At 42.3% G+C, this 12,323-nt stretch overlaps 1 protein-coding gene across 1 annotated transcript in view; it reads left to right on the top strand.

The window, feature by feature from the left end:
* The window catches only part of LOC126017555 (sentrin-specific protease 2-like), a 407,516-nt gene extending 398,556 nt beyond the window's left edge, over positions 1-8,960 (top strand). Inside the window, exon 3 of the mRNA XM_049779491.1 lies at positions 7,892-8,960. Within this exon, the coding sequence (XP_049635448.1) occupies positions 7,892-8,960 (1,069 nt within the window). The remainder of the gene's footprint in view (positions 1-7,891) is intronic.
* Positions 8,961-12,323: the final 3,363 nt, after the last annotated feature.

Below are 12,323 nucleotides of genomic sequence, written 5' to 3'. Positions count from 1 at the left end.
AGGAGGGAGATTTGGGACATTGGTGATGGGAATGTTGCACTAGTGATGGGTGGTGTTCTTTACATGACTGAAACCCAAACACTATCATGTATGTAATCAAGGTGTTTAGATAAAAAATAAAATAAAAATAAAGAAATGAAAAAAAAAATTTAAATGAAAGAAAGAACCTTAAGTGATATTTATCCTAATTATCAAATATTAAAATAGAGGAGAAGTTAACAAAGTTGTTCAAGAAATAGATGGGAGAGGATCCTTGGAACATTGAAGGACAACTGATATTGAGGTTGGGGGAGAGGGTGGTTGGAGTTAGAACACTGTATACCTGAAGCATTATCAGCAGCTTTGCAAATATTGTCTAAATTGAAGTGTGCTTTTTTTTTTAAATCCATAGTCCTCAAGTTAGTATTTCCTAAATATTAAAACTCAGTTGTCTGATGACTGAGTAGATTTGAACTATCCTGTTTAGTCACTCCCATTCATCATAATATTAATTAAGAGGTGACGGCAATTCAGAGACCAGAGCAATAGCAGAGTGGCTAGGGCATTGGTCTTAGGATCAATCCCTGCATCCCATATGGTCCCCTGAGCCTGATAGGAATCATTTCTAAGTGTAAAGCCAGAAATAACCACTGAGCCCTTCCAGGTATGCCGCTCCCTCTAATTAATAATAATATAAAATAAAATGGCAATCACTGGCCAGAGCAAGAGAACAGTGGGAACGATACTAGCCTGCACAGACCTACCTGTGTTCTCTCCCTCATACCCCATATTGTCCTCTGAGCCCACTAGAAGTAATTCTTTATTCATAACTAGGAGTAAATCCTGAATACTACTCAGTATGCTCTCACACAAACAAATTTAAAAAGTCAATTCATGAGATAAGAAGCTAATTTTTGTTTTAAGATAATAAATCAAAATAAAATTTAAATAAGTTTTCAATTCAGTATTTGTGACACATGGTAACACCACTTTGCAGCCAGGACATGAGAGTGAGATTAAGAACAGTTTGTTGGAGCTGGGCGGTGGCGCTAAAGGTAAGGTGCCTGCCTTGCCTGCGCTAACCTTGGACGGACTGTGGTTCGATCCCCCGGTGTCCCATATGGTCCCCCAAGCCAGGAGCAACTTCTGAGCACATAGCCAGGAGTAACCCCTGAGCGTCACTGGGTGTGGCCCAAAAACCAAAAAATAAAAAAAAAGAACAGTTTGTTTTCTCTTGTTTAGCAAGGGACATAAAGATTAAGTTCTTAATGAGGTGATCACTCTGGACCAGAATTGAGTACTGAAAGGAGATAAAGTGGTATGGATGGTACCTTTCAATAAAAAATTGCAAACCGCAGTGCAGAGAGAGAGAGAGAGAGAGAGAGAGAGAGAGAGAGAGAGAGAGAGAGAGAGAGAGAGAGAGAGAGAGAGAGAGAGAGAGAGAGAGAGAGAGAGAGAGAGAGAGAGAGAGAGAGGAAAGAGAGCAGTGAGTGTGAGTGTGAGTGTGTGAGAGTTAAGAAAAATATCTGCCATAGAGGAGGTGGAAGTGGGGAGGGAGAAGGGATCTGGGGACATTGGTGGCAAGAAATATGCACTGGTGAAGAGATGAGTGCTGGACATTGTATGAGTAAAACTCAATCATAGACAATTCGTATTTCACAGTAATTCAACTAAAACACTATATTGTATAAAGGTTACGTTGTCCTAGATCTTCAGGGCACCACAGTGAGTGTCAGATTGTGGAATTGAAAAAAAATTAACTCATGAGAAATTAATATTCTCATTCATTTTTATACTAGAATTTTAAAAAGACCAGTATGATTAAGTGATAGAGACCCTCCAAATATTCATTCATAAGAAAACTTGCAAATAAATGGATGGATGTGATCCAGAAAACAAAAACAAAAACAAAGGAATCTCTCATTACCCTACTAGGTGAGCTCAGTTATACAGACCAGATTTGCAGCTCTGTTGCCTTTGCCATCTGCTGGTCCCTCAGTATATTTTCATACCTCACATATGCAAGAGATCATTCTTAACCTGTCCCTCTCCATCTGACAGATGTCACTCGGCATAGCACCCTTTACATAGCAGTAAATTGCATAATTTTAAGTTTTGGATATTGTGAAAATTGCTTCAAAGAAATACAACACAACTGTCTTTTTGAAATACTGTTTTTGACCTCTTGGGGGAGACGTTGAGAATGAATAAGTGATAGAGACCCTCCGCATATTCATTCATAAGAAAACTTGCAAATAAATGTTAACCTTTGGAAAATAATCTCTTATTTTTATTGAGATAGTATGATTTATAATATTAGTTTTGTGTACTTATCATTTCAGCACCACACATCAGAGTGCCCAATTTCCTCTACTAATGTCATAAGAACCCCTGGGGCTGGAGGATACCATGGAGGTAGCACATTTGCCTTGCATGCAGAAGCACTGTAGTATGAATCCCGGCATCTCATATAGTCCCCTGAGACTGCCAGGAGCGATTTCTGAGCATAGAGCCAGGAGGAACCTGTGAGCACTGATGGATGTGATCCAAAAAACAAAAAACAAAAACAAAAACAAAGGAATCTCTCATTACCCTACTAGGTGAGCTCAGTTATACAGACCAGATTTGCAGCTCTGTTGCCTTTGTCATCTGCTAGTCCCTCAGTATATTTTCATACCTCACATATGCAAGAGATCATTCTTAACCTGTCCCTCTCCATCTGACAGATGTCACTCGTTATACCACCCTTTACATAGCAGTAAATTGCATACTTTTAAGTTTTGGATATTGTGAAAATTGCTTCAAAGAAATACAACACAACTGTCTTTTTGAAATACTGTTTTTGACCTCTTGGGAGGGACGTTGAGAAGTGCAGTTATGGATCATAAGGAAGCTCAATTCTTGTAAAATTTAACGTTTTATAAATCCATCAGCTTCCTATGTAATGCATTCGTTATAAAATATTTGTGCAGCTACAGCATTCTAAAATCTAAACACTGGTTACAATCCCGAGCACTACCTAGATGAGTTTTCACCAGAAGGCTCTCTGCAAAATCATCAATCACAAACTTAAAGAAAATACTCAGGGAGCCGGAGAGATAGCATGGAGGTAAGGTGTTTGCCTTTCATGCAGAAGGACAGTGGTTCGAATCCCAGCATCCCATATGGTCTCCTGTGCCTGCCAGGGGCGATTTCTGAGCCTAGACCCAAGAGTAACCCCTGAGCACTGCTGGGTGTGACCCAAAAACCAAAAAAAAAGAAAATTCCCACCTTAGCCTAACTCCAGACTACACACCACGCTGCTAGCAGTAACATGATGAAGCTCCAGAAACGAAAAGCCACACATCCTCTTCCATCGTTGCCTTTTATCTGTGGGAAAATCTCACACCTAGAAAGTGGGACCATCCGGTTTCCCTACCATTCAGAGGTGCTGCATTCATAAAATAACATCCAATGAGAAACCATGTGGGAGCTGACTGACATAGAGACAGACAAATCACGTAATCCCATATCTCCCTCTATTTCCATTATAAAAAATATAACAGGGGTACATAGGCTAATACACATATAACATCACAACTCCAAGGGTACTAATAATACTAAATTCTAAACAATTATTACTATGTAATCTAAATAAAAAGGAGAAAGATATAAGTACTTAGTAAAATATACAATAAAAGAGACATGTTATAAATTACACTTAGACAACAATACAGAGAAAATATACATATCTCTTCTAAATGTTAAAATAATGAACAACGAGTAAAGAAATACTGGGTCATAATTTTACTCATTTCCGAGTCATGTGGAACCTGTGAAAATCGTTGGCAGTACTCAAAATTCAGGAGATGATTTAAAGCTAAGGATCTCTCTCGCAAGTTGAGACAAGCCACGAGCAGTCTCAAGGTGGAGTGAAGTGGTAGAAAAGGCAACGTTACAATATTGATGACTGTGGAAAATAACTCATGGCTCAAATGACCCAAGGGACTCCACCAGCATCTGCAACCAGAGTGATGATATCTTGCAGGATGAACCACTGAAAATTCACACCCAGGTTGTCACTCTTTCCCCATTCTTCAATCAATGAGCGATTCACAATGGTGATGTCATCTTCTTCCCGGAAATGCACAGGAGTCAAGGAATAGAAATGGAATGAAAGGGAGAGATACCAAATAAACAGACATTTCTAATGAAACCAAACAGCACTGAGCAAAACTTCTCAGCACTACTGGAATTAGGCAAACACATAGGTGACCCCCACATCCACACTCAACACACACAGAAACAGTCAAAAGGATCCATCCAAAGTTTACATCAGAAAAATTCACCCAAGTAAAATGGAACGAGTGCTTTTTAATGTTGAGGTGGTATGAATGCAGAAAAAGTTTTTCAGCTTCTAGAAGTAGTTGATGTAGATGGAATGAAACTTTGCTCAAAATAAAAGCTTCAAGATGAACTTCAGGCTCAGGATTAACCTTCAAACTAAGGTTAATTTTGTGCTTAATATTGAGCATAAAACATTTCCCAAACAATCCTAATTTTGAAACCTAAAATATTCAGTAAAATAGTTCATGAGCATTGTAGAAGGAGTCTGCAAAAATGTCAAACACACAAGTAAAGAAAGAAAACATTTCCAAAATTCCCACCTTACCTGACTCCAGGCCAGAGACCACCTTGTGAGCAGCCTTACTAGAAAGTCTCAGGACCTAAAAGACACACCTCCTCTCCTGACTTGCCTCTTTATATGTGGAAATAAGTCACACTTAGAGGTGGGAACATCCGGTTTTCCTACCAATCGGATGTGCAGAACTTATAAAACATTGTCCAATGAGAAACCAAGTGCGACTTGGTTGACATAGAGACAGACAAATCCCGTGATCCCATATTCCATCAGTAGTAGACACTGGTAGAGGAACTAGAGACTGTGTAACAACTACTACAATTAACAAAGAAAACAAAGCAAAGAATCACATCTTCCTAGAGCTAAATACTAATAGGAGAACATCGTTGAAGTACATAAAGGGGTATACATGAAAGTACTCAAAAGATCAATTTTAGGGATATTTATAATTTTGTAATTTTGTTTTATTATAATTGATTTAAGTACTGTAAATACTAAATTGTTCATGATCGACTTGAAATCATAGAATGTGTACCACTCCTCACCGCTGCATATTTCCTACCACTAATATCCCCAGTTTATCTCCCTCCTGCTTGCCTTTGGCGGAGGCATTTTACTTTTCTCTGCACTCTCACTCGAATCCTGTTATGCTTTTTGACACTGTGGTTATCACTATTGTTAATGAAGGGATACTCTGTATTTCACTTGAACCCCCTTCGATGTCCCTTTCTTGTCCAGAGTGATTAGTTCCAACTAGCATTGTCATAATGAATCCTTCTCTACCCTAACAGCATTCAACACTCCTGTGGCAAGCTTCCAATCATGGACTGACTGGTTCTCTGGCCCTCATCTCTATTGTCTCAGGAAATTATCTTTCTTACATTGCACAAATTAATGAAGATATTCTAAGTCTACTCCTCTCCATTTGACTCATTTCACTCTGCATAATAATCTCCATATTCATCCATATACGAGTGAATTTCATGATTTCATTTTTTCCAAATAGCTGCTAAGGATACTTCATTATCTTCATTGTTCCTTTTCTTTGTGATCCAGGAATAAAGGGGCAGTTATAGTTTCTGGGGCTGGGGAGATAGGTCAAAGGGTCCCTGTGTTTGGTGCTTGTGTTTATTTTATTGGGCCACATCCTATCATGTTCAGTAGATATTCTTGGCTCTGCACTTAGGAATGACTCTTGGTGGGTTGAGAGAACCGTATGGGTTACCAAGGATTGAACCCATAGTGGCTCTATGCAAGCTAAGTGCCCTCCCTATCTGCTGTACTAAAACTCCGAACCTCAAAGGGTTTCTTTCTTATAAATATAATTATGTATATATAATTATATATATATATATAATTTTTATTTCGACCATATTGGCTTACATATCTTTCACAGTAGTATTTTGGTACATATTAACATTGAATCAGGGGAATCCCCATCACCAAATTTGCCCTCCCTCCACCCCAGTTCCCATCCTGCCTCCACACTCCCCCACCCTCACCCCCCGGCTGCTAGAATAAGAGTTCCCCTCTGTGTCTAGCTTCCTACTTAGTGATCATATATCTGGTTGGTTCTGGTACCCTCCTTCTACCGTATGATCCCAGGGATAACCCACGAAAAACAAGTCGCAAAAATAAGTAGCCCCTGAGTACCACCATGGGTGGCCCATAGACCAAAGCTGAAGCAAAAAGACCAAGTGAGAACTGAACTTGGCAGGCGGAAACAAGGGCCGACAGTGCTGGGCTTGACTTGTGGGGTGCATGGGCCTCCACTGCTGCTTGGGCCCTGTACCTCCAAATAGTAGGCTGGGATTCTGGGCACCATGTTCCATTCCTGGGAGCAGCCGGTGGCCCCAGCTTGAGCCCCCCTGGGAAGATGGCGCTGGAGCAGGTGGGAGCCAGTAGCGGTCCCAGGGGGCTGCTGCAGCCCCTCTCCGCGTGCACCCGCCCCACCCGGGTATCCCGGAAGACCTCCTAGCACGAGAGTGGTGGCCGGAAGGTTTGGATCTCGAGAGCGCCTGTGACGTTGTGGGGTTCGCTTGGCAACGGAGTTGGCGGACTGGACCTGACGGGACAGGCCGCTGCCAGTACTCGCACCTCTAGTGCTCTCTCAACGTCGAGCAGTCGTTTACTAGCTCACTCGTCAGCCCCACTTGGTACCAGGCGAGGTGGACACGACCAAGCCAGAGGCAGACGCATCCTTGCGGGGCTCAGTTCCAACAGACTGGGCGAGTCTCTCCCTGGTGTCGCCTGCAGGTCGCAGAGGAGGCTTTCTAACTGCTGGTTCTGCTCAGAGGCAAGTGTTGTCAATTGCGAGGCGAGAAGGGTTGTGTGGTCACTTCACTTTGAGGGGGGTGGGGTAGCGTGGGGTGGGGTAGCGTGGGGTGGGAGGGTGGGAGAGGGAGGGGAGCTGAGAGAGAGGAATCAGTCGCAAAGGAGAAAGACTGTTTGATACAGCCTCCTTTGAGAGAAGTCACTCACTGGCCAGTACTTGGTTGCTAAAGTTGCAAGGGCAGGCTTGAAAGTTCACTTGGCATCTGGCCCCGGGCCCCAGCCTAGGGAGCCTGGGGTGCCGCATTGCCGAAGAGTTTACCCAAGCGAATTGAGAAGTGCCTGTTCTTAATCCAGCATGAAGCGATCAAAGGGTCACTTGAGGGAGCAGAAGGACCCTCTGTTCTCTACAGGGGACACTGATGCCACCCCTGATAAAAGACCAAGATTAGAATGCCTTAGTCAGCAAGGGAAAGGCAGTCCCCATGGCCGAAGAGCTTATCATGGACAGGACTTGAAAAGTCCCTCTCCGGCTACCTGTTCCCTCTCCAGCTTGAAACGATCAGAGAGTCACTTGAAGGAGCAGCATGAGGCTCTGTTGTCTACAGGGGACATGGAGAAAACACCTGATAAAAGACCACGATTAGACTGTATTAGTCAGCAAAGGAAAGGCGGTTCCCATTGCCGAAGAGTTCATGGAAAGGATTTGAAAAGTTCCTCTCCGGATGCTTGTTCCCTCTCCAGCTTGAAACGATCAGAGGGTCACTTGATGGAGCAGAATGACACTCTGTTTCCTACAGTGGACACCGAAGTAATATCTGCTAAAAGAAGGAGAGTAGGCGACCTTATTCACCAAGTGAAAGAACAAGTGTCGACAGAGACTGTCTCTGAAGACAGTGCCAAGGTTCAGCAGCGACCCCACTCTACTGTGGAAGAGGATTTTCAAAAAGAGGAGAGAAAGAAGGTCCGACATTTACTGGAGCCACGAAAAGGAGTCAACCAACGAAGCTCCATGCCTACTGCAACTTCAACACATCCTAGTTCTCCAAGAAGTCAGATGGACACATTAAAGAGCAAAAGCTTGGGGGATGAGTCAAGTCATGAATTTAAAACAACACAATTAGATCCAAGACCATCTAAGGTTGTTGAAACAAGTGGACCTGTCCACAAAGTGAAAATTGAGGAGACGTGTTCAAAGGGAAAAGTTTCAGCTAGAGATAAGAGCACTGGAGTCACATTCGAATATGTAAGTACCACGGGACACCCGCTAGAACCGGATTTCTCTGAAACATTGTCACCCCCACTTCACCTGGGTGATGGAAGCAAAGGCCCACTTAGGAGGGAAGTCTCAAGACTTGAGAGCAAAGACAAACTTGGCTCCGGAAAATCAATGGAGAAAAGGATGGACGATGATCTTGAATTGACGGCAGATATGGAGAAGGAAATCAGGAATGCACTAGGTCCTGGTCCTCGGGATCAGATCCTAAGCAGTGCCTTTAAACAGCGTATCACTCGAGGAGATCTCCAGACCTTGAGGAATGATCAGTGGCTCAATGATGAAGTCATCAATTTTTATATGAATCTGATCATGGAAAGAAACAGAAAACAAGATTATCCAGCACTTCATGCTTTTAGTACCTTCTTCTACCCGAAATTAATGTCTGCTGGTTACCAAGCAGTAAGGAGATGGACCAAAGGGGTCAATCTCTTTGACCAGGAACTGATCTTGGTGCCTATTCATCAAGAGGTACATTGGAGCCTCGTGGTGATAGATGTAAGAAAAAAGTCTCTGAAGTACCTGGATTCAATTGGTCACAAGGGCCACAAGATCTGTGAGATGCTCCTTCAGTATTTACAGGAGGAAAGTCAAACGAAAAGAAATATTGATTTGAATCTCCTGGAGTGGACACTTTACAGTGTGAAGCCACATGAGATTCCCCAACAGCTCAATGGAAGTGACTGTGGAGTGTTTACTTGTCAATTTGCCAATTATATCTCGAGGGACAAACCAATCACATTCACTCAGCACCAGATGCCTGTCTTCCGGAAGAAAATGGTACTGGAAATCCTTCACCAACAGTTGCTGTGAGAATGTCCTTGTGGTCCCTCAAACTACTACCTCTGGCTGTTACATGGACAGGTATTTCCACATACCTTACTTGCTGTGGATGCAAAAGTCCCTGCCTCTGCTCGGCTCTGCTCGGCTAGATCATGATGGTTGCTGCCAACCCTGTTCATCAGACTATCCCTGTTTGGAGCCTTGGACCGGTCTGCATAAAAAAAAAACAAAAGATACTGAATATTTATTTATATTGATATAAATTATGTATATTTGAGACAAAAGAAAAATTGCTCAAGCAAAGAAAGTGATGCAAACTGGATCTTCTTGAACTTACAAAACACCATGAAAAAAACCATGCATCAGTAATACACTAGGTCATGGAACTCAGGATGATATCCCGAGATGTACTTTCAAACAGCAAACCACTCCAGGAGATATATAGACCTTGAAAAACTATCACTGCTCAATGATGAAGTCATCCATTTTTAGTGGTGATTGACCTAAGAAAACCACTGAGCGTCATCTTATGCGGCCCCCCCCCAAAAAAAAAACAAAACCGAAAATCTAAAAATAAGATTTCTGTTCATTAGACATTTATCTTCTCCACTTATGCTTCCTCACTGCAATTTGTAGTTGTCAGCTCTACAATAATCTGTTTTGCATATGAAAGTTTGAATTTAACTCTTTTTTCTGGTTCATTGAAAACCATACAGGTATGCTCATGCTGGTTTTTTGTTTGTTTGTTCCTATGTTGGTTCCCACCTGGCTGTGCTTAGGGGTTACTCCTGGCTATGCAATCAAAAATCGCTCTAGCAGGCATGGGATCATATGGAATGGCAGGAATCACACGACCTTTAGTCCTGGTTCGGCTGCTTGCAAGGCAAATACCCTACTGCCAGGAGGGACTTCTGAGCTCGGAGCCAGGAGGAACCGAAGACCACTGCCAGGTGTGACCCAAAAGTAAAATAAAATAAAATAAATTAATAAAATAAAATATAAAGCAAAATAATAAACTAAATTAATAAAATATAAACAATAATAAAGAAAATGAAATAAAATAAAATAGAAAACAAAATAATAAATAAATAAAATAAAATAAATTAAATATAAAAATAATAAAGTAAATGAAATAAAATAAAGTAAAATAAAAATAAAATAAAGTAAAAGGTTTGTTGTCAGTTTTCAACTCAAAATACTTCCAAATCCATGGAACAAGTAATATAAGGTGCCCCCCCATAACCCCTCTTCATACCTCATATACTCCATGACTGACCTTTCACAAATTCTGGACCGGTTTTCCTTAATCTTTCTTTGTCTTTCTGTTTGGATAACTTGAGGAACCAGGATTGGCTGGGCCTTTCTTGGCCTTCACAGGTAATTTCAGTAGAAAGAAAAGAAGAGAAGAGAAACACATAAAAAGATAGGTCCACTCAGACTCTCGCAGTATCTAATCTGGAAGCAAGGGCTGACCATTATAGTCTGCCTTCACAGACAAAGGAGGTACCTATCTGCTGCTAGTTCGCCTCTGGTAGCCGGTTTTCACTCAGTCATTCTTGGCATATCAGCTTGGGCACTGCTATGTGATAAATTCAGTTTGCCATCTTGTGGCTTTCTCAAGAGATTTTTCAGTAGACAGAAGACAAGAGAAGAAGAGAAATTAAAAGAGAAGAGAAAAGAGAAGAGAAGAGAAGAGAAGGGAGGGGAAGGGAAGGGAAGGGAAGGAGAAGGAAGGGAAGGAAAAGAAGGAAAGGGAAGAAAAAGAAGGGAAGAGAAGGAAGTGATGAAAAGAAAACTGGAAGGAAAAAGGGAAGGGGAGGGAAGGGAGAAGAGAAGGGAGAAGGGAAGGGGAAGGGGAAGGAAAAAGGGAAGGGAAAAAGGAAGGGAAAAGGAAAGGGAAGGGAAGGAAAGGAAGGAAAGCGAAGGGGAAAGAAGGGAAAGGCAAGGAAGAAAAAGGAAGAGAAGGGAAGAGGGATGAGAAGGGAATAGAAGAGAAGAAGAGAAGAAAAGAGAAGAGAGAGAAGAAAAGAGAAGAGAAGAGAAGAGAAGAGAAGAGAAGAGAAGAGAAGAGAAGAGAAGAGAAGGGGAGGGGAGGGGAGGGGAGGGGAGAGGAAGGAGGGAGGGGAGAGGAGAGGAGAGGGGAAGGGAAGGGAAGGAAGGAAAGGGAAAAGAAGGGAAAAAAGGGAAGGGAAGGGAAGGGAAAAATGAAGGAAGGGAAAAGGGAAGAGAAGGGAAAAAAGAAAAGAGAAGTGTAGAAATGTGAAGAGAAGAGATTAGAAGAGAAGAGATGAAAAGAGAAGACAAGACAAGACAAGAGAAAAGGGAAGGGAAGAAAAGAGAAGAGAAGAGAAGTGTAGAAATGTGAAGAGAAGAGATTAGAAGAGAAGAGATGAAAAGAGAAGAGAAGAGAAGACAAAAGGGTAGGGAAGGGAAGGGAAGAAAAGAGAAGAGAACAGAAGAGAAGAGTAGGGAAGAGAAGGAAAGGGGAGGGGAGAGGAAGGAGGGGAGGGGAGGAGAGAGGAGAGGAGAGGAGAGGGGAAGGGAAGGGAAGGAAGAAAAGGGAAAAGAAGGGAAGGAAGGGAAGGAAGGGAAGAAAAGAGAACTGTGGAAATGTGAAGAGATTAGAAGAGAAGAGAAGAGATGAAAAGAGAAGAGAAGTGAAGAGAAGACAAGAGAGCGAAGAGAAGAAAAGAGAAGAGAAAAAAAGGAAAGAGAAGAGAAAGGAAGGGAAGAAAAGTGAAGGGAAGGAAGGGAAGGGAAGGGAAACGAAGGGAAGGAAAGGAAGGGTAGGGATGGGAAGAAAGGAAGGGAAGGAACCTAAGGGAAGGGAAGGGAATGGAAGCAAAGAGAAAGGGACAGGAAGGGAAGATAAGAGAAAGGGATGCGAAGGGGAGGGGGGAAAGAAGAGGAGAAGAGATAAGATATGTGAAGAGAAGAAATGGGAAGAGAAGAGAAGAGAAGAGAAGAGAAGAGAAGGGAAGGGAAGGGAAGGGAAGGGGAGGGGAGGGAAGAGGAGGGGAGGGAAGAGGAGAATAGAGGAGAGGAGAGGAGAGGAAAGGAGAGGAAAGGAGAGGGGAAGGGAAGGGAAGGGATGGGAATGGAATGGAAGGGAAGGAAGGAAAGGGAAAGGAAGGGAAGGGAAGGAAGGGAAGGGAAAGAAAAGGGAAGGGAAGAAAAGAGAAGAGAAGAAAAGTGTAGAAATGTGAAGAGAGATTAGAAGAGAGGAGATGAAAAGAGAAGAGAAGACAAGAGAAAAGGAAAGGGAAGGGAAGAAAAAAGAAGAGAAATGTATAAATGTAAAGAGAAGAGATTAGAAGAGAAGAGATGAAAAGAGAAGAGAAGAAAAGAGAAGCGAAGAGAAGAGAAGAAGAGAGGAGAAGAAAACAGAAGGGA

The sequence above is a fragment of the Suncus etruscus genome, chromosome 9 (genome assembly GCF_024139225.1).
Source record: "Suncus etruscus isolate mSunEtr1 chromosome 9, mSunEtr1.pri.cur, whole genome shotgun sequence".
Lineage (NCBI taxonomy): Eukaryota > Metazoa > Chordata > Mammalia > Eulipotyphla > Soricidae > Suncus > Suncus etruscus.
This window is presented reverse-complemented; position numbering and strand designations above follow the sequence as displayed.